General features: G+C 30.7%; 1 protein-coding gene across 1 annotated transcript; it reads right to left on the bottom strand.

Moving 5' to 3' along the window:
• Nucleotides 1-1,856: 1,856 nt before the first annotated feature.
• On the bottom strand, nucleotides 1,857-22,151 carry LOC128179344 (uncharacterized). Its single transcript, XM_052846745.1, has 10 exons — nucleotides 22,121-22,151; nucleotides 19,551-19,599; nucleotides 19,360-19,451; nucleotides 18,570-18,761; nucleotides 10,761-10,892; nucleotides 5,781-5,912; nucleotides 3,821-3,862; nucleotides 3,176-3,296; nucleotides 2,991-3,090; nucleotides 1,857-2,030 (listed from the first exon to the last, which is right to left on the bottom strand). Exons 1-10 carry the CDS (start codon nucleotides 22,149-22,151, stop codon nucleotides 1,857-1,859), a joined length of 1,065 nt encoding a protein of 354 aa, XP_052702705.1.
• Nucleotides 22,152-23,952: the final 1,801 nt, after the last annotated feature.

Here is a 23,952-nt window from a genome sequence, read left to right as displayed (position 1 = left end):
TTTATCTTAAAGAGACAGTAGAGCTGAAAACACGTGTGAATAACTTCAGATTTACCTATGGTATCGTTAGGAAATAAAAAAATAACGTTGAAATACACGAAAATCCCTTTCACATACTTAATTAACGTAATTATGAGCTTCCGGAAATTCAAGGGTCGTACAAACCGGAATAACTTTATATCGTTCATTTGTACCACGTGGACTTTGATTGACAGTAATTGCCGCGTGCTGAAAACTACAAGATCTTTGTCCGAATACGGTCATCATGGTAAACGAGGTTAAAGCGACTCTCTAAATGGAACACATCCTTACTTACTCGATAATTTATAAATGGTTTACCAATTTAGGTTCATTTTAAAATGAACAGATATAAAAAAGTCAAATAACCCCTCAAGGGGCCTCATTTATAAAACTGAATTTAGGTTGTAGCAACTCCTATGATAAACACGATAAATACATGCTTACAAAATAATAATTGTGGGTATTTTAAAAACTTTGAACAGTTATTACCTATGAAAAGTAGAAAAGACATATGTTTTACCAACAAACCTGTCCAGGAGATTCTTCGCGAGCCCTGCATGTGTGTTGTTTACCAGTAAATACGCATGCGTAATAGTATAGAAGGCTGAACCCCGTAACACGTTGCAATGTAAATATGTGATAGGCTATACGTAATTATTAATTTTAATGAAATAATTAGATTTATTGCATGGAGAACTTTGTAATTTTCTGAAAGTTTATTCACTCATGAGTAGTACAAAAATATACCGAACCCGATCGGAAAATTTTTTCAAGTCGAGTTTTTGATAAGATGCGCTGTACTGTCTCTTTAACAATTTTGAACCCCCTTCCCATAATGGTAGATTATTTTGTTTTAAGTTTGGTTAAGGGGGATGTGCCGGCCATCTTGTACATTTGAGGATCAAATGTAAACATTTCTTGAACCGGCTTGTTTCAGCCTAAAACGGACCTAAGCTGTTGTCAAAAGATAAAAATGCAATATATATGAAGTATTACATGTTGTTTTATATGCATATTACGCATACAAGAAAGAACAATGCCTTTTGTATTCAGTTACAACAGTTGTAGAACTGCGCAGCTGCAGACTTATTTTGAAGATTAAAAAAACTTTAACATTTGAAAAGGTTCATTGGTGTCCTCTCTACATCCATTTATGTAATAAAAGGTTGAATCTTGCTAATTATCGTTGTAAATTTGGCTAAAATAGGGTACCTTATTTTTCTTTTTTGTAAATATAGTTCTTAGTGATTAAAAAAACCGCAGTGTTTTGTTCTTATAAGCGTAATTTGCATTCAAAACTACAGTTTTTGGCACTTTGGGACAGAAACAAGCCAGTTCAAGAAATTTTAACATTTTGCAATTGATCATGAAATGTACAATATTTCAGCACATCCCCATATGCCCGAAGAACATCGGGTGATCAAAAAATCTCATTAATAACTTCGGTTGAAGTTACCTAAAATTAAGTTTCATGTAAAGCTTATATATCTACAATATATTATATACACATGTTATATAAATCAGTTATAAATATTGTTATTTGTTATGAAAGCTAATGCTAAATCAAAATACAGGTTGGCAAAGGTACAAAAAGAGTAAACATTATATTAATCTTATAATATAAATCAGATATTTTAAACATCTCTTTTAATATAACATACATCCAAAACAGTATTTGTCGGATCTTATATGATGTACATGTATTCTCAAATCTTCAGTATAACATGTCCCACATTTGTGATGTGACAAATGATATTGCTATAAAGACTACTTACATGTAAGTTGTCACCACTCTATGACGTAGTATGTCGGAGATGGCTATAATCCCCCATATCTCAAATATGAGCAGATGCAGCGCATGCGTGATCATAGTAATCGCTGTCATCCTGTTTAATCTGCTCATGTAAATGGTTGTATACGGCTTCTTGTGTCTGTCCATTTCTTTGTTTACTGTTCACATTGTCGTATATCCATGTTTCGTCCGAGCAAGCGTATGGGGATACTTCCCGCTTAAAATAGGAAAAATGTATTTCTTTTGACTGTTTGTAGATTGTTTAAAATATTCAGATATAATGTATTTTGTTATTGTTTGGATAAGGTCTTATATTTACATTTACTTTCCTTTCCTCTAATAAATAGCATTGATTGATTTGAGTAATATTTACGCATAACACAGAAGACTTAATCACCAAATATGGTGCCTATGAATACATTCAGTCTTTCTTTAGTATTTCCTGAAAAACGTTACTGACTCTTTTCGCGACTTCAAACGGATCACGACCTGATATTATACTTACACTGATTGATATTTCATTGGTGTAAATATTTTTTAACAGTTTAATGAAATCAATTGATTAATTCTTAGTATAGTAATACCAAATGTAAATTCATAAAATTACATACTAAAAAGTTAAATTGTGTAACTATAAGTTAAAACGCTGTGAACTATTTTTGTCAGCATATTTCGGCTGTTCTAATGGCTCTTCTATTAGGTGCGCATTACGCATTGAATAAGACAGAGATTTAAAAAAAAATCATATATGCGAAAAGGAATGAAAATTAAAAAACGTATATATAAGCATTGAATCATTATTTTTAAAAAGATGTGGTCTCATAACTGTAATGGTGTGTTCAAACAAATTTTCATAACGCGCTAACGTGCGTTATTCAATTTGTATGCACACACCGTTGCAGTTATGAAACTACATCTTTAAAAAAAAAATATGATTCAATGCTTAAATAATAGAGACCGTAAGGTTGTTACTATACATATAATTTAACTTTTTACTATCAAACAAAAACTTCTTGCATTGGTATGAAATTCAAAAATCAATCAGACTATACTTTAGTAAATAATGTTAATTTTGATAGTGAAGTACAAAATAAAATTGTTGTATAGACATATTCTTTTCCGTACTGGTTGTTCTGAATTCATTCTTTATCTATATGTGCATTATATGTGTTATTACCTTTTTATCTTTTGTATTGAAGTTGTAGAATGTACCGTGGTCCACAATTTTCGCTAAACTGTATCTATTATTATCAGCAAATGTAACGTTGGGTTCTTCTCTTAAAAAACCCAAACAAATCTCAATCATAAACATTAGTAAGGAACAAACAGAGTTTAAGAATATATCTAATTGGGTTAACTGACCGTTTGTTGACATGTGTTTTTGCCCGTTTATAAATAATCACCACAGCGACGGTTGTAAGGAGCACGCCAAGAAATAGTCCGCCAAATAATGCCCCGAGTGTTGTTCCTATTTTTGCTTCTTCTATAAAGCATACACGTGTAGTCAATGTAATCATATAATTAAACATGTCAGTAAATGTTTGTCGATATATATATATATATATATATATATATATATATATATATATATATATATATATATATATATACCTGGTTGAAACTACTTAGTTGAATATAATAATGCAGATAGGATTTCGATTTTAAAATTCAAAGTAAAAAAACATGAACACGTTTTTGTAAACTAAAATAAACTTTAAACATTCTTTGACATCTTCATGGATGATAAGGTAAACTGTTTAAAGAAAAGCGTTGAAAACTAATTTTATATGATGGCAAAAATTAATGAGTAATGAAATTATATATTTGTGGTTACAATGTATTATACATATATGAGAGGTTGCTATCGTCTATATATGTCTTTCTAGAGTTCAGATGCATGTATATGTATATCGCAGGAGACGCTAACATAACACTCATGTCACTATTACCGATTGTATATAGTCACAGATACTGTGTAGTAGTAACAAAATTGTTATGATTGGTTACCTTGATGATGTTGTAGAGAACTTGAAACGGTAATTTCCTGACCTACAAAGAAATAAAATGTTACTGGTATTAGAATGGATATGGCATTTTTAGTTTGATTTAACATGGCTTACCGCTGATTAAGAAAATTGTCCCTCTTAGAACTGATCCAAATTTGTGGTTCATATGGTACACCATCGATTGCGTTTTATAGATGGTTGGTGCTATATACTTGGTTTAGAATATACTCAAATAATTGTTCTCAACATACTTGACATATTTGACAAATGGAAGTGGAATCGAATCATAACACTTTGAAGGGAAATGCATTTGATAGAGGTTTTGCTATTTATGGATTAAAACAGACGAATGCAACTTAGAAAATGCATCGAATTACCTGTACAAAAAACGAATTTATTTTATTACTTTATTGATTTGCGAATTAATTTGAAGAAAGTACAATTTAACAGAAAGTTCAAACATTTTGCGCGACATAAGTTCATAGGAAAGGACTGTGAAAGATAATGGACGCAATTTAGCCTTCAAGTGGAATATTTATTATCTACTATTGTTATAGCATTATTCAAAATTATATTGAAAACACGGAAATAAAAAGGCATACTTTGAACACACTTAGTAGAGTTCTCAGCAGTGTATCCTTTGATGCAGGTACATTTTCCTCCAAAGCAACTGGCGAACGGCGATCCGGCACATTGGTCGCTTAAGGTGCAGGACTGGTTCAAAGCAAGGGTTTCTATTTAAACAACAAACTGTATTTTTATTCAAATGAGAAATTATATAATTGTAATATTTATAATAGTTACGGCTAAATGTTTTGGTGACAATCTTCTGCCCCTTGTATGCAAGTTATTCTTTTTCATTAAATAAGTCAACATAGAATTTAAGTATGTTGACATGCAAGATAGTGATGTCAACATGCAACATAATTATGCTGACATGCAAAAAGGTTTGCAATCAATTAAAATGTTTTCAAAAAATATCAAATGTCTCCCAAACGTGACTTCCAACATGCAATATGCTACTTAATAAAGTTGTATTTTATTCTATTGACATGTAACTTATAAATGTCGACGTGCAACTTATTCATATTGACATGCAACGAAGTCATGTTAACATGTGAGAAAATCATGTTGACATGCACCTAATTGATGTCGCATGCAACTTATATATGTTGACATTCATCTTATTTATCTTAACATTCAACTTGTTAGCATTAATGACTTGCATGTCAACATAAAAAAGTGCATGTCAAGATATTTATCTAACATGTAGACATAAAAAAGTAGCATGTTTGCATACTTATCTTGCATGTCAACTAATTATTTTTGATGTTGACATAACTAATTTGCATTAAATTAATTGTATGTGAACATGACTAGGTTGAATGTTTACATTAATAAGTTGCATGTCAACATCACTGAGTTGAACGTCGACATAGATGAGTTGCATGTCAACATGACATAGTTGAATGTCGACATAAATAAGTTGCATTTCAACATGGCTATATTGCATGAGGATAGGATAAGTTTCATTTCAACATAAATAAAAGTGCATGTCAACATAATGCTTAAATATTATTAAATACTAAAACTTCATTATATTTAAGAATATGCATTGATATATTAATTTTCGAAAGATAAAAAAACATCTAGGCCATCTAAACAGACACAATAAGTACAATAAGCCATTATGGAAAAGGCTAACATAGGCATTGCCTGCTGCCTTATCCATTGATGTAAATGTATGTTTGCATAATAAAATATTTTCAAATCAAATACAAAAAGTAAATGTGTTTGATATTTTTATATCATATGTATGCCAGTAAACAGACGTAATTTCTGTTGTCGAAGGCTTTTCGGAGAATATAAATCCTCTATAAAATATTACATAATTATTACCCATATAAACATATTATTATCTTAGTCAAAATTTAAAAACTATTTAGATACAGAAGGCATACTTTGAACACAATCATTGGAGTTTTCAGCAGTGTACCCAACGATACAAGAACACATTCCTCCAAGACAGCTGGCGTATGGTGATCCTGAACATTGCTCACTTAAGGAACACGGCTGGTTTAAAGCAAGGTTTCCTATCAAAAAAGGTTTTTTTTCCATATATCCTATCCTAGTAGTACATCTTTACAACATATATAGGTGTAATACTTTGATTCATTGTCCGGCAAAATTTGTTTAAAAAATAGAAAATTTCATTGATCACTTTTACACATACTCTTTAAACTTAACAGCATTTCAAGTTTGTACTTTTTCATAGTCAGTTTTTATTGACTATTGACTATCGACTATCTATTCAATATTTACAGTATTCTATAGATAAGGATTAATAAATTGCTTCCTTAAAAGTTTTGCTTCCTTGACATTGTTCGTTTTGCGTGCAGTACCCACCGACAGGGGATTTTGGCTATAGAATAATTCAATGGTAACACAGTTGCAACTGGTATATACTTATATCGGTACTATTTAATTGATACTCAAGCGTCTTTTTTTATTAGGAATATGCATTAATATATTAATATTCCAAAGATGTAGATAACATCTAAGCTATCTTACAAATGCAATAAATAACAATATTTTAATTTTTTATATTTATAATAGAAATGATATAAAGCAGATGTAATATCTGTTATCAAAGTCTTTTTGGAAAACTAAATCCTCTATTAAAGATAACATGACAATTTTTAGTAAAACCATATTATTATCATAATCATATTTTAAAAAAAACATTTTCATATAAAAGGCATACTGTGGACACAATCAGAAGAGTTCATAGCTGTATAGCCTTCGATACAAGTACATTTCCCCCCAAGACAACTGGCGTATGATGACCCTGAACATTGTTCATTGAAAGAACACGACTGGTTCAAAGCAAGGTTTCCTATCCAAAGAGAAATCTAATATTCATATGTTATACAGATACACTTTTACATACTATTCATGTGAAATTATTAAATTGTTAGGCTAAGTTTGCTCAAGAAAATACAAAATTTTATTCAACACAATTTTTTGTTAATATTTTGTTTAATTTGAGAAGATTTAGAGTTCTTATTTTTAATATCCAGTTTTCGATGACTATCTATTCAATATTTAAGATATTGAATAGATATGTATAAATGAACTTTTGAAGTTTTTTTTTTGATGTTAAAAGGAAAATTTGAGAACTGATACTGTAGATTCCTTATTTTACGCGAGTACTTAATTCCGCGATTCAACGGTTTTCCATCAAATCGCGAGAACATAAAATCGCGAATGCCGAAATTTTATCATAGTTTCATGTAGTTAACATATGTCTGAAAATTAAAAGCGAGATTTTTAAATTCGCGAGACGGGCTTCTCGCGATTTTACGCGGATATTAATTCCTCGCGTTTAATTAGGAATTTACAGTAATATGGAAGGGAAAAACGTCATACGTCATAAGTTTTTCGCTTGTCAAGTTAATGTGGTAGCATATCAAAATATTGTGGAATGAACGAAAATTAAATGTCCCTCTTTTTAGTTTGTATTTCTTATATAGTATTTCAAGCTCACCTTCATGACATTCAAGATTTATTAAAACAAATCCGGTTCTACACACACATCTTCCAAGTTCGCATACTGCCGAATGTTCTCCTCCTTGACATTGTTCGTCCAGTATGCAGTGCCCACCGACTGGAACCTTAACTAAAGAAATCAATGCATTGAAATACAGTTGCAACTTCTTTATTTTCATATCGCCTAATCATAATTGATACCCAGTAGAGCTTTTTGAAATAGGAATCTGCATGAATTCATATTGATTTATGAATTATTATAAATAGCAAAATTAAACCATCCGAACAGATTAACGAGTTAGCATACTTTATTATAGAAAATAATAAAAAATTGTAATATTGATATCAAAGTCTTTAATTGAATATTATTATAATCATACCATTATAAAAATCATATTTAAAAGAAAACAACAAATAAAGAAGTATACTTTGAGAACAACAAGTGGATTCCTTAGCCGTGTATCCTTCGATACAAGAACATTTTCCCCCAAGACAACTGGCGTACGGTGTTCCTGAACATTGTTCACTGTAGGAGCACGGCTGATTCAAAGCAAGGTTTCCTATTCAAGCAGAAACTAATTTTCATATGCTTTAGTAATACACCTTTACATCTATACAATTATAATCTTTAATTTTTAAGCTAAGAAAGAATTAAAATTGTATCAAAAACTAATTTTCATAGTTTTGATAATAGCCACTAAAGAACGTTTAAAGTGTGCTTCTGTTTTATTTCTGTTTTCATTCACTAAATATTATTTAATCACACTGTGTCATTTTTTGCAGTCTCATTTGAATATTATCAAAATCATTGTCGATTTTCTATAACTCATTGTATAAAAAGGGACTGCTGATGTATGTTTAATGATATAATACTTTCCTTTTAGTATGTATTTTTAAAAGGAATTTAAAGCTTACCCTCATAACCTTCAAGATTAGATAAAAGAAATCCAGTTCTACAGACACATCTCCCGTGTTCGCATACTCGCGAATGTTTGCTTCCTTGACATTGTTCGTCCAGCGTGCAGTTTCCACCGACTGGAACCTTGACTAAATCATCAATAAAAAATAACTAAAAAATAATTTTAACATTGATTGGCAACTTCAAAGGATTATCAGACTATTACTACTTACGCTTTTTTTTTTAAATTCAGGAATTCGGATTGATGTATTAGTAATTGAACATTCAGATAATTATTTATAGTACAACGATATCATTGAGATAGATGCATTGCTTAAAATAAATATTACTATAGATTTGTTAGTGAGGGACATCTTCTCGTGTTATCAGCTGTAGCCTAGGGCTCGAATTGGTCCGTGTATGATTTGGGGAGAGCAAATTTATTTTAGAATATATATTGTGACAAAAAGACAATAACAAACTGTCAACCATATCAAAAATCCACAAAACAAAATACAAATTCAAAGCAGAGCAACACGGATCTCTAAAAAGATAGAGGTAGGATCAGTGCCTAGGAGGAGTGAGCATCCTCTGCAGACCAGTCACACCCGCCGTGTGCTCTTTGTCGTAATCGGAAAAACCGGAAAAGTCCGTAGACAGGTGATTATTTATGGTCTAACAATTAGTATGAAAAAGTCAGTCAACATGCGACCCAGTGGACGATTGTATTTGCTGACAAGGTCGTTGTATCGATCATCGAACTTACGAAAAGATGACTTCAAACGAGACTGTTGATAGTCCTGTTTTATCAACTTGTTTGTCAGTCGCTTGCCTCGCCTTAGAAACCTTTCATACGAAGAGCGTGCCCTTGCGTATCGAATTGACTGAGAGACAAAAGCACCATATGCAGGTGATGAAGGTATATTGCTACATAAGTAAGGAAAGATTGACTATAGAAAGATTGAAGTCATCGCGTTTATCATTAAGTTTTGTTGTTAGGTTACCATCAATGTCCATTTACAGAAAAATATTCAAATATGAAACAGATGACGCAGACTCTGTGGTATCTTTTATTTCAAGTTTACTAGGAATTATCAAGTCGACGTAAGTATGGATATAATAATTGTTAATTGATAATACGTCGTCTATATACCTAAATGTTGAAATGAGAGCCACAGCGAGTGATGTTTTTTCCGTACAAGTACATGTTTTATATACTGTTTTTAATGAATATCTATTCAATATCGACGGTTAAACATATGAGTTTGATAAGTATTGAAAACAAATTTAAGGATCTAATCACCACATGAAAGAAGAAAGGTAATAAATGCTTTTCTGATTCATATATATAGCATATCAAAATAGTGTATATTGATGGTAAGTTAAATAACCTCCTTTTAATTAAGGTTTCTCGACACATCAACGTTTTATTGATTGAACAATAATGAATCATTTTTTGGAAATATGATTGCCAAAAAAAGAAGGGATTTATATCGGCTTTCAATTATTTTATGCGGATTTTTTTTCTAAATTTTCAGCGAAATGTAAAATTGTTTTGACTGCAAACAGGGTGTTTTAAAGCTTACAACTTAGTCTTAATTAATGTGTAATGTGATTATGAATGAATTCATGTCATAGATAGTCTGGTCAAGGTTTTAATTATTGATTTTGTTTCTTTTAAATCTATGGATACAATTGAAAGAATAACAAATTGTCACATAAAGCATTTAATAAACAATAATATTTTGCAAAGAAATTAAAACGAAAATGCAAAATTTTAAAAAATTGACAAATTATCAAATTTGAACTGAACCCAATTGAAAAAATTCTCCCCGATCAGAATAATTTAAAAATTGAAATTATATTAAAATACTGCAGTTAATTCTGAATAATTGATATGCATTATAGATCAGTAATTGAACAAACTATTTTTACAGCTTAAGAACCTCGAATGTTTGCAAAGTTGTGATTTATTCAGACTTTAAATGATTTTGTTCGGGATCACTTTATTTACAATTTGGATTGGTTCAATATAGGATTTTACTATTTTTCTTGAATTTCATAATCTCGCGTCAATTTTTTAATGAAATATGATTGTATAGCAATTGTTTAATGCGAGTGATAGTTAATTTGTAGTTTTTATCAATAGGTTAAAAAATATACACAATTCTTAATTTTCATTTCCATAAATAATAAAAAAAATATTTTAAAGTTTATTTGGCTGTTTTTTAAATGCATTTTAAAAATATTATCTTGTGCATCATTGATACCCAATACGCTCTAATATATCCCGATCGCAGCCAAAACGATGCTTGTTGTTTATATGTAAAAGAAAAAAAATTATATAATATAATTGAAAGCCAATTTTTGTCTGCAAAATTATTTTTCAAGACTTGTTCTTTATCGAACCATCAAATGATGTACTGATGTGTCGAGCCATCTTTAAAAACATACTCGTATTTTTTTTAGTAAAAAAAAAAAAAATCAAGCCTACCGTCAAGACATTCCAGATTATATAAAATGTATCCATCTTTACAAATACATTTCCCGAGTTTGCATATCCCCGAATTTTCACTTCCATGACATTGTTCATCCAGCTTGCAGTATCCACCAACTGGGACCTTACCTAATTTGATCAATGGAATAACATTTTTAATTAGTTTTTTGACACTACACAGTAAGTATTAGTACTCTCGCTTTTTTCTTTTTTAAATTTAGGAATCTGCATTGAAACATAAATCCAAAATATAGCGCAACTTAATAAAAGAAACAAATTCATCGCGTTAAATTATTTTTATAGTAAAATATAATAGACCGAGACATCTTCCTGTTCTCTTTACTAGCCAAGTGCCCAAACTGGACCATTGGCTAGTTAATATGAGAGGGTGGCAGCAATTCAGTAACTGTTTTGAAATACATATTTTTGCATTTTAACAAAAAAAACCATCCAAACAGTTGTCAAAGATTTTTTAAAAATGTGATGATCAACAATTGTCTACAAAAGAAACTTTCAACCATAAAGAAAAAGAACAAGATGTTGCTGACAAAAGAGAGAAACGTCTTATTAGAGTAACAAAAAGATGCCATAAATTAAAGAAAGTATTATATAAATATTCTATCACCTCGTGGGTTAAATTTATTTTCGGAAAAGCTAATTTTCGAACAGGAGTTCATTTAGTTTATAGACAGCAAATCTAAACCACCGTGTGCAATGCGTTGGCATTTTTATATTCATTTTAGAAAATACGATGTCAAACAGCAATCCTCTGTAGCATAATGAGTAATCATAAACATAACCCTATCTTTATCGTAATCTCATTTAAAAACAAAAGTACAAGGAACTTAACGGTCACCTGATTATAATGAAGCCCTTTAAAAGGATTCATAGAATTCCTATTTATTAATTACATAGAATGCAAACTAAACCGATAGACGAAACTGGTTTGCTCAAAAACAAGATTCATTTGATAATGAAGGATCAAGAAATTAAAATGAGTCTGGTATTCTTAAATTTTGAAAATATTTAATTCTATTCAGTGTTGAGTGAAACGAAAATAAATAAGTGAAAATAATAAATAGGTAAGAATGACAGGAAACACAAGTATAACCTCGCCAACAGGCAGGTTAAAGGTTTTAAGGATAATGCTTATCATTAATATAACCATTGAACCGTCCTGGGGTCATGAATTAAAATATTTTGAAAAAAAAACTATATTGAATTTAAATCCTGAGGATAATGAAAGCCATATTTTGTAATTTAATATAATCTGTATGTAATAGACCCTCGGGTTGTATTATAATATAATAAAAAAAATCCCTCAATGTTAAAATGATGTTAAAATGTACAAATTGATGCTGGTCAGAATATCTTCAAAATTTATTCATAAATAATAATAAAATGTCCTAAGGAGGTCATTGTAAGGAATAAGAAAACAAAAACTCTAAAGAAAGTGTGGATGTTATGATTTCTGATAGTATTCAGATTAGTAATGCGGAATACAATGGAAAGAACCTACATTTGTAGTAAACAAGAATTTTTATATTACGGAAAAAGTAAATGCGCTTTAATTTTTATTTCCATTTTTTATGAAAATACTTAGACTATATCTTATGTAGAAGTTTTAAGCACTTTTATAAAAATAAATTCAATGTAGAATTATTCGTATAAATATATCAATAATAACTGTTGTAAGATTAACTTTATAAATACTATTTTTGTTTTAAAAATGCGATAAACACTAATGATTATTAATAAAACAAGCTTCTACACAACATCAAATTAAGTCTTAGTGTTATTTTTAGTAAAACGTTTACTGTTGATCTACTAAAAAAGACCAGAAAGCACGCTTTCAAGGAGAAGCATGAACATATTTTTAAAACTTTATTCTAGTAATAAAATGTTTTTGTATGTTTTAAATCAATTTGCATTCAGAAATACCATTTCGTTTCCTTTACTATAGTAGTAAGTTATCTTAAAGGCACTGTAACGCAGACTCAGGTGAGCATTTTGGCTCGTACGTCATTTGTCAAGTTTGTGCCTCCACTTACCCTTGATTTTTCTATAATACTCCTATAACTATTTTTAATATATTTTAAATACATATTACACAGACGAACCTATAGATTTAAAAATAACGATACATACATTACCACATTCACATAGAAGAATTTTTGTGTGTTTTTTTACACACTTTAAAATGGCTCACTACACCTTACAATAGTTCTCTAATCAGCAGAAAAAGACTTAATTGTGAAAAAATAAAATGATGAAGTTTATTAGTTAAATAGTTGAGGAATATTCAATTTTTGATAAACGAAGAGCTATAATATTCTGCCTTATTGATCTATGCAAACATTTAAATAAAAGTTTGAAGTCGCCATCTTGTGAAGTTGTGTCTTAAAAAATATAAGCCTAGATGTAGTGAGTGACCTTAAATACTCTGTCATTGTTTCCTTTTTCTTTATTTCATTTATCAATTTCTGTCGCAAAATCAATGATAATTGACATTTTGTACAAAATTATGAATATTGATTCCACTTTTTCTTGTAAACATTTTGATAAGCAGATAAAAGCAATTCTTTAAGTATGTCCATTAAATTACACTGATATAGATTGAAATATTCATCTTTTCATTAAAACAATATACATTTGGGTCAAAGTATACAACTTAAATAAAGTATTTGCTAAACACGCTAGTATTGTCTAGCATACTTAGGCAGATAATGTTATTTTTAGATATCTTTAAGATAATAAGAGTGCATGACCGGATATTGAAAGGTGCAAGACTCTTATGATGGGAAATAATATCTCCATAATATGTCCACTGTCAAGATTATTTTCATGTTTTCGTTCATCAACTAAAGATGGTTAGAATACGTTTTACCTCACCCCAACCCCAACCACAATTTCTAGGGGCTAGACAAAATTTCTTCCCCAAGGTCATTTAAATGAAAAAATGGTACACTGCCTACACATCTTCTCATTTTCCATTCTTTCTTATGTCCGCATATCTAAAGAATGGAGTTAGCCTATGCACATCATATTTGAAGAACACCCCCCCCCTTAAAAAAGACAACAAAACAAACAACCAAAGCACAAAAGGAAAAAATCTCAACTCTTGTCACAACCCCCGTCTCCTGAAAATACCCCAAACGAAACAACAACAAACTGATTTTTTGTCACATGGAGCAAAGGCTTTCATGATATCTTAACTTTGATAGACACTTCATTAACTCCTCTAAATATGTCTTCATTTTTGGGAGTTGATTTTAATCAACTCTCCTATGCAGTTACCGCTGACAAGACTAAGTTCTCTTAAATAATAGAAAAAAATCGATGTAATGTATGCTGAAGCATTGTTTTTCAAGGAAACTTATCTATAAACATTTTGAAAATAATCAAATTTTATATACTACGAACAATTTAGATATTTTTATAGTCTCATGTTTTCCTACGCCAGAGTTAATATAGTCTCGTTCAACCAGACGCTCAGCTGTCTCCGTAAATCTGCCACAAGCAGACAAGGGGCTCTCTTGCTTGTCGGATATTAACGGAGACAGCCGAGCGTATAGTTAAACGAGACTAGAGTTCGATATCAATAGTGCTTGGATCCATACAATTTTTAGAATTGTTTCGATAACTAATACATACTAGTAGTTGAATTCTATCTTTAAATATTACACAACATGATTCATATGGGGTTTTTCGAAATTCTTGTCGGAAAAGTCTAAAAATTCGTATTATAAAAAAGGGCGTAATTCAATACAAACTAGAAACTCATTGCCATGCAATATAAATTGATTCTAAAATAAATGATAAAATCAACTCCCGTCAGTACTTTGAATTTCATTAAATTCAACACGCAAAACAAAAGTATAAGATTTCTAAATATTATATATATACTCAATGATCCCCATCGAGCGAGAACCCCTGCCTTAGGTGTCATGAAATTTGATTTTAGAAGACAGATTTATGGTTTTTCTATATATGCAATCAGTTTTTATTCAGTGTCCGTAGAAGTCCGTAGAAGAAGTCCGTAGAAGAGGTCCGTAGAAGGAGAAGACAGTTTTTTGGACATTTTATACAACAACAATATATGGTTATTTTAACCACACCTTACTCATTAAAAATTGAAAAGCCCTACCTCAGGGGACATGCCATTTATAATTTTGGCAGAAGGCCTCATAGTCTTTCTAAATATGCAGTCAACTTTTTTCCGGAATCCTGACCTTGGAGCAATGGATTACACAATTTAGATTCATAATGTAGAATCAGAAGTCCAAAGGAAAATTACAAAAAATCAGGAACAGAGCAAACACGGACCTCTACCAAAATTAGAAGCAAGATCAGATACCATGGAAGAGTGGGCATTCTCTGCTGACAGTCACATCCGCCTTGTGCTCTTTGTCGTAATCGGGAAAATAGAAAAATCCGTAGACAATTCGGTAAAAAATAATGGCCAAACAATAAGTATGAAAAAGAAAGCCTTGCTGTAATGAAAAACATTTTCTAAAATAATGCATATTTACTAGAGCGCTGTCGTATTACCAGAATCTCTGAAAATGGGATCGTAAATTTCCAATATAAGTAGAGGATAAATTTACTTATTATATCTTTTTGCTAAGTTTGTCTGCTGAATGTCCAGTTGTACAGAAGAATATTTTAAAAAACATTATTAAATATTGACCATATGATCACCAAATTGTAACATTAATCACCGCATCCCTGACCATAGGGATATTAATTTCGCAATTTTGGTAAAGCTTTTCTTGCTCATTATTACCATTAAGTCAAACTGTTACTAAAAAAGTTTTAAATTGACAAATGTTTACGTACAAATCATGATTGATGCACTACGCACACCGACGGGCGAAAACATAAAGTATTACATGTAACATAGGTCACTTGCATTGAGTGACTCAGGTCACCTTAAAACCAACAAATATAAAATAGCATACTTTGAGCACAATCAGGAGTGTGTTCTATGATACAAGAACATATCCCTCCAAGACAACTGGCGTATGGCGATCCTGCACATTGTTCACTGATTGAACACTCCTGGTTCAAAGCAAGGTTTCCTATTCAAACAGTTAAGTTATTCAGTTATGTAACAGTAATATTATTTAAGCTTTACGAATGTTGATTTTTATATTAGTTATTAAGGCTTTAGATGTTATATAGAATTTTGTTGTTTGTAGTTAAAGAGACAGTACGGCGCATCTTCTCAAGAAACCGACTTGAAAAAATTTTCCGATCGGATTCGGTATTTTTGCTGTACTCATGAATGTATAAACTTTCAGAAAATTACAAATTTCTCCATTAAACAAATCTAATAATTTCATTAAAATTAACAATTCCTTATGACCTATACATCGTGTCACAGGGTTCAGTCTTCTATACTATTACGCATGCGTATTTACTGTTAACAAAACACATGCTGGGCTCGCAAAGATTCACCTGGACATGTTTGTTAATAAAATAATATCTTTTCTAATTCTCCAACTCGTATACCATGATGACTGTAGTAGGACGAAGATCTTGTAGTTTTCAACACGTGTCAATTACTTTCAATTAAGTCCACGTGGTACAAATACACGATATAAGATTATTTCTGTTTGTATGACCCTGAGAATTACTTGAATTGAGTTTGTGAAAGGGATTTTTATGTATTTCAACTTTTACATTCAAAGTTTTTTTTTCTTATTTCCTAACGATACAATAGGTACATTTGAAGTTATTCACACATGTTTTCAAATGTACGCTGTATATTTCCAATCTTGCCAGTTAATGTTCCGCGGTCTTATATAAATTTCTTTTTTAGCAACATAGTTGTCTGTATTTTTATGAAAAAAATCCAACCTACCTTTATGACAGGTCAGATTATATAAAATATATCCATTTCTACACGCACATTTCCTGAGGTTGCATTCTACTGAACTTTTGCTACCTTGGCATTGTTCGTCAAGCTCACAGTACCCACCGACTGAGACCTTAACTAATTTGATTAAAGGAAAAACAATTTTAATAAGTTAATTGCTAAATTGCAAGTATTAGCAACAATGATTTTAAAAATGCATTGATATATCAATAGAACAACCAAATCAACTAAGCATGTACAATTTATAAAACAAATCAAAATCTTCATTATTTGATACTACTAGACAGAAATAGCATGTCAATATGTACTTCAAATTTTGTCTTTTCATTTGAACTTGGGTAGGGAATCTTTGTTTAGGGACAAATTAAAAAAAATGATTATGTTTATAAACAATTATGTTTTCTTAATTTCTTTTACAATATGCTAATGATTAAAAATTGACCAAACACTAGTAGCGTCAAAATTGATGTTCAATAGTTTTTATTTTAGCTCACCTGAGCTGAAAGCTTGGTTGATTTTTTCTGATCACTTTATTGTCCTGCGTTTGTCTGTTTGTCTGTCTGTCTGTAAACTCTTTACATTTTGATCTCTTCTCCAGAACCACAGAGCCGATTTCAACCAAACTTGGCACATATCATCCTTGGGTGAAGGGAATTCAAAGGGAGTGATAAAACATTCCTGAAAATGTGTTTGTATCATTCAAAAATCTTCTTCTCAAAAATAATATGGCAAGAAAAGCTGAAACTTGGGTGGAAACATCATCAGTTACTGTAAGTTCAAGTTTGTTCCAATCATCATTCCTAAGGGTGCGGGGGGATCTAATTTAAATATAGGAATCTGTTTTCACTCGCACTGAAATGCACTGAAATGTCACATCTTCGTTGGTTTATACATAGCACGTGATTGTCTCATATATCTCTGTATTAGTTCGGTGAGAATTAATATTTAGCAATATGGCCGTCATTGGCTTTCGCTTCGCCTACTCATAAGTGATAATTTGAAGAGTTTAAATGAGTTAAATTGGACGAGATGTTATGATCTTGTACATGGCTTTGCGTCGATCATCGCTTTTTGTAAATAAATATGTCACTTGATAGTCCTCGAGAAAACTAAACACTTATAAGGTGTGTTACTGACTGACTACAGAAATATATTGGGTTCATCAATTTAATAGACGGCTTGGCTTTACCTCGCCATATATGAGATTGATCAACCCAATACATTTCTGTAGTCAGTCAGACACAAACCTAATAGTAAAAATATAGAGAAATTTTTTAAAAATCTTCTTCCAAAAAACCAGTGGCCATAAAAGCTGAAACTTGTGTAGGCCTCAAGTAATGTCAGTTAAAAACTTTTCTTAAACACCAATTGGCCAGAAAAGCTGAAACTTGTGTGGATGCATGTAGAGTAGATTTGAGTTTGTTCAAACCATAATCCCTGAGAGGTATTGTGGGGCCATCATGCGGGGAGGGGGGGGGGGGTGAATTTTACATTAGGATAAACAGTGAAGAATGTTAAGAGATCTTCCTTTCAAAACCATTTAGTCAGAAATGCCGTTACTTGGTTTGCATACAAATATCTAGAGAAGTGTTTTAAAATCTTTTATTCTATTCTACTACATTGTCCATTTATTTTGTTTATGACTCCATAAAGCTGATTTTATTATGGCTTTTGTTGATCAGTTGAGCGATGTGGCCCACGGGCCTCTTGCTTTCATTCTTAAAACATCTGGGTTTTTTCCCTCTTCAAATGTAGACATATTCATAATTCCCCATAAAGGTTAATGTCACATTTTTCAATTTATTTGTGTAAGGCAAAAGGAATTAAAATATTGATTTATATGCATGTAAATAAATCATGCAAAACTTTTAGGAATGTACATTAATTATGGCCTTATTTTAAATCGGTATGTTTCATGTACTTGCCTTCAGTCCATGACTCGCAGATGACATTCATGTGCAACTCATTTTCCCAAAATTCCCAATCGAGTGGCGGTTGACAGGGTAAATACTCGTAGATTTTATGACCAACTGTTATATTAACGCCCACAAGCTTATTGTTAATCCAAGCAACATCTTTGATAGTGACGTTGCATCTGCTTTGACATGTAAAGTTTCCTGTAATGGAAAAACTTTTTGATACACAGAACAAATACATATAATTATTTCAGATTAAACATTGTTTAAAACAAAATTTGATGTAAATTAGAAGTTTTGATTAAGGGATTATAAAAAAGCAATATACGAACAAATGGTTAAATCAGTAGATGGTCATATTTATTGATATTTGTCATAATATTTGAACTTTTTCTAACCTAGCTTTTTACTCGGTTCGATATCTGTGCTCAAAAATATTTATTATGATGCCGATCATACTGATGTATCGGTTCCATAATAAAGCTATAGTATGGTTTCTTATAGATCAATAAACATATTATATTAAAAAGTAATGAAAATATAACAAAAGCTGAAGCTGTGATAAAAGTCATGGTTTCATTTATGAGATAAAATTGTTCACACATATACTAGTAGTGCATTTTATTATAGAGACTGCATCAAGAAAAAACAGAATTATATACATGCATTTGACATTGTAAGTATGTACCAGAAGGTCGTACATTTACATCTACAGACAATATTATGTAATAAAAGAGGTTGAATTTTTGCCTTTATATTGAACAACAGAACCACCAACTTAAAGTTTCTAATTACTTACCATCTTTTAAAAGACCTTCTGCATATGTTTGACTAAATTTACATTTGTTTTGGTCAAACATAACTTTGATAACTGTCTCTAAACAAACACTTCTGAAAAGAAGATTACATTTGCGTTATTTGTATCATAATTTTATCTGTTTGAAAGTGATTTCACATATCTCTTATAGGCCGTTTATCAAGTTTTCTTACCGACTAATATCATAGGATGTTGATTCGTGTAACACAATCATTGTGACATCTGCAAAATATAAAGAACCCCCCCCCCCCCCAAAAAAAAATTAATACGTATAGAAATTACACAAACAAGAACATTAAAAAACTGTACTAGTAATCAAAAATAAAACTATTAGCGGATGTTAACAACAAATATTAACATTATGTCAATAAACATTAGACACATGTAGATGTAATTTAGCTCTTTCGCCTTACTGCTGTTAGAATGCTATAGTCTATAACGCAACATTTAAGGGTAAAGAAATATGATAGGGACATGAAATTGAATTTGTAGCTAGCTACATTAGCAACACTTAAGAAGATATATCTGTATAAAATGAATGTTCATTATTGAATACATATACATGTAGATGCCCGGATAGTGAACATAGAAAAAATTGCAATCTTAATCACCACCAAAAATGAATAAAAAAAGCTGAATTCATTCCTTTGGAAATGTCTTTAGAGAATCCTGAAAATACATTTGACATATTTCAAATCAAAAACTGTTTAAAAGAACACGAACGATTCCACTAGCAAGAACAATCCAAGATAAACGTTGTGAATAGATATGCCATATGTTCCAAAGGGTCACCAATTCACACTTCAGAACTGTTTTAATATCAGCTAATTAAGATAAAGAATCGGGAAAGGCCAGAGAACAGCTGCTAAAATGAGAGAAAGAGAACTGCGGTACCACTGTTAAAGGGTGGAGCATTTTTTGACAAAAGCCTCCGTAAATTGCATGAGTTCTTAAATGGTCTAATAAATAAATAAGGTCTTAAATCATTGATGCACCATCCTTCCCTATTTTTAAAAATATTTTTCTACCACCCAAAATATGACGTGTAGAAGATACAATTTCTTTCTGCAATCAAAAGTATTTTTACAAAGATATTTTCATTGGTATGAAATATCGTCTAATCTTTTAATGTTTTAATTAAGGAATAAGGAATCATTCTTTGAGTATTATGAGATGATAATTTCGGTCGGGGCGTGATCAAATCTAATAAAGCCCGAATTACCCGAAATGATTCCTTATTCCTTATATTTGTATAATTTTAAGCTATTGTACGATTAAATATTTAAATATATATAAGCTAGCCCCGCTGGCGCTCAAATTGTACGTCTTTTGAAGTTATGGGTTATATAGTACAAAATCGATTAGTGTTATCACAGGCAAAGACACTGGAAAATGTAAATATATCAAATTACAATAAATTGTTATCTGATGATTTCTGTACACCAAAAAGTTCTTTGTTTAAGACAAAACATTAACAAGACGCCGTATAAACCAGAAGGTTACTAAGGAAGACTTTTAAAGTAGTAATATTAGATGCAAGTTTAATGCCGGAAATTTTTATAGTTAAATTGTGATGTATTACTAAATTATGATTAATTAACTTCCACTAGGTATATTTTAACGGAAAAGCGGTGTGAAAGCCTTAATTGAGGCAAAGGTACAATATTGTCGTCCTGTGCAAAACTTATTTTGCTTTCTATATTTCTTTGAAAAACTGCATTAATTAATTTTTACCTTCATTATCTTGAAGGTTTTAACTACATGCTAAATATTCATAATAAACGTTTTTGTAGCAAAAAAAAATCTAAAAAAAAATACTTAGCCTTCTCTAGAGTTTATTTGTCAGGTTAAGTAATTTAGACCCTGTACCATTGTCGTACGTTTGAGCTTCAAACTGAGGATAGAAATCAATACTCATATAAGCATTTGCCTTGCCGCGGTACTTTTTGGTAGACAAATGATTGACCAACTGGTTATTAGCACCCTTTTCCCTACCCTACAAAAGGTGAGCAAACTAAAAAAACCGAAAAAATCAATCTCTGCAACACATCAGACGCGATACCCCTTAAAGTACTTTCTTATTCCAAGTTTAGCTATTGACAAACAAAAAACAAAACAAAACAAAAATAAAAGTAGCACTACTTAAGTTAATTTCATTTTAATTTTCCTCTTACAAATTATGATGTCAGACAAAAAGAGGAATAAATCAACATTTCTCGTCTGGGTAATCTCATCTCTGTATAATTTAATATACATTGATTATTCTTTTTGTTTGCTAGGTATCATTTTTACCGGCTAGTAGCTACACTAGTAGTGAAGTAAGATTGAATCTTAATTTTAATCAATCTGTCATTTTAGGAAGGCAAGTTCTAAAATAAGTTTATTGCAATTCTAATTGTTCAATGTCGATTTTATTTCGGTCAAACATGATTATTCGTAGATGTTTCTTGTCGTAGTCATTTTAAAATACTCACACTTTGTTGTTTCTACATTGTATGTTCGTAATGAGCAATCTGTCATTTAAATGTTTTCAATCGTACAACTAATAAAAAGGGTGCTTAGTTTTTTAAGTTTCATATTCAAAGTAATGTACAATTAAAAAAAGCAGGAAGAAGGTACATCTGAGTCAAAGATTGCTTTACGTTCCATATTTTAGTTTCTTAAAAGTAGGATCAGTTTTATATATAAAAAAATTAACAATTGCATAGAAAGTAAAATAAGAAGTACAGGCATTCTAACTTACACACAGTATGCAGAAATACAAACGCAAACATGATAAAATGAAAACACTCCCTTGTCTCTTCCCTCACAGTTAATCTTCATGCTATATCACACGCTACCTGGTTTTTAAAGTTTTAAAACTTGCTTTGTATACAAAAGGTGCATTAAAAATTTGCTTCCTCGTAAAAAACTGAAGTTTTTATGTTTAAAATCAAAATAAATACGTGTGTGTGTGTGTGTGTGTGTGTGTGTGTGTGTGTGTGTGTGCGTGCTTTTGTGTAAAATTAATTAGTTTTTGTTGAAAACTTGCTCATCGGTGCTTCATTCTGTTGTGGAAGTCAATTTATACATTGCATACATTTCAATTACGCATATATTTAACAAAATACATGTAATTACTAAACGAACTTTTTTGGTTTGTCTTTTTTAATCTTTATATGACTCAAACGGAACAACTTTTTTTTCTGCGTTTATATATTAGTAAATGTTTGAATATCAAACATGAAAATGATTTTCTGTTATTTTTATCTATATAATATGAAGTATCATACTAAGCTAGTCGTCCACCATAGTCATTATACATGTATACCACATTTACTTAGCCAAGGTTTGAGCATAGGACTCATGAATAAGTTGCATGTTAATTTTCATTGATGATTTTAGTTTTGATATTTCAATTAAACTCACGAAAACTAAAATATCAATATTTATTAAAATTTGCAGAAGTAATTAATGTTTATCACGTTTTATAACTCAATTCAGTAACTCTGCTCTTTACTTGTTCATAATTAGTTTATATTTTTTTTTCAAAGTAATTCACAGTTCATTGCACGTGCACCTGTGTCAACTCAAGTGACCTACTGAAACAATATCTTGTTTGTTAGAAATGTTCATGCCTCTATCGATGTGTACTGGGTATTTATCGAAACTATGATTTTAATTGTAAAAAGGGAATATAATTCGAGAATTTTCTAATGTTGCCTTCTATGATCCCATGATGAAGTGTGGTGAAAATGTTACATTTATTAATTTGTTTTCATACATAGTTTAAAGAGGTCGAGTTTGCATTGGAAACAAAACCTGTTTTGAAATAAATTGATATCATCAAATGAGAAATATAAGAATAACATCATCTTAGTGAAAGTTCTGCGTTTGAGGTGGAGTTACGCATTACATAGAAGATTTCAGCACATTTTTGTCTCCGTAATTGTTATTGCTTTTAATTCGTATTTTATCTGCCAGCTTGCCAGTCATGTTGATGGATCTTTCTGGTGGATATAGAAAACAACAAAATACATTTTTGGTGAGATTCGACTTAATCATTGATCGTCTGAAAAGACAAGCTTAATGTTGTTGGCTATCTTAGATATGAAATTTACGAGTAAAAAACGCGTCTATATGTGGAAAATGCGTGTTCACACTTAACAAAACTTTTAAATGTTAACCCTTATATCTAGAATATTTGTAAATTTAAAGAATAAAATAAATTTTATCATTTCATAACTGATTTATCTTCTCATCGGTAGCACAGATAAAATAAGACAATACTAATAGAACCAAATACCCATAAAAAAGTCAAAACATTAAAAAAAAATTCTGTGCGTGCTGTGATTTATATAAGTCTATGGTGACAATTTCAAAAGAAAAACATTTCAAATTGCCAAAATAATCATCAGGGAAAGAACCAGTGCCGTTGGTGGAATATTGGTGTCTGAATTTTTCCTACGAAAGATTTTACTCACTTTAAACCGTGCTGTTTATTTTGTCCTGATCATTGTTTTAAATACTAAGCAATCCGCGTTGCATTGTTGGATATTTAAAGTAGCGGGCAGAAAAGAAAAATCTAAACTGAAA

This window comes from Crassostrea angulata, chromosome 4, assembly GCF_025612915.1.
Source record: "Crassostrea angulata isolate pt1a10 chromosome 4, ASM2561291v2, whole genome shotgun sequence".
In the NCBI taxonomy this organism is placed as follows: domain Eukaryota; kingdom Metazoa; phylum Mollusca; class Bivalvia; order Ostreida; family Ostreidae; genus Magallana; species Magallana angulata.
This window is presented reverse-complemented; position numbering and strand designations above follow the sequence as displayed.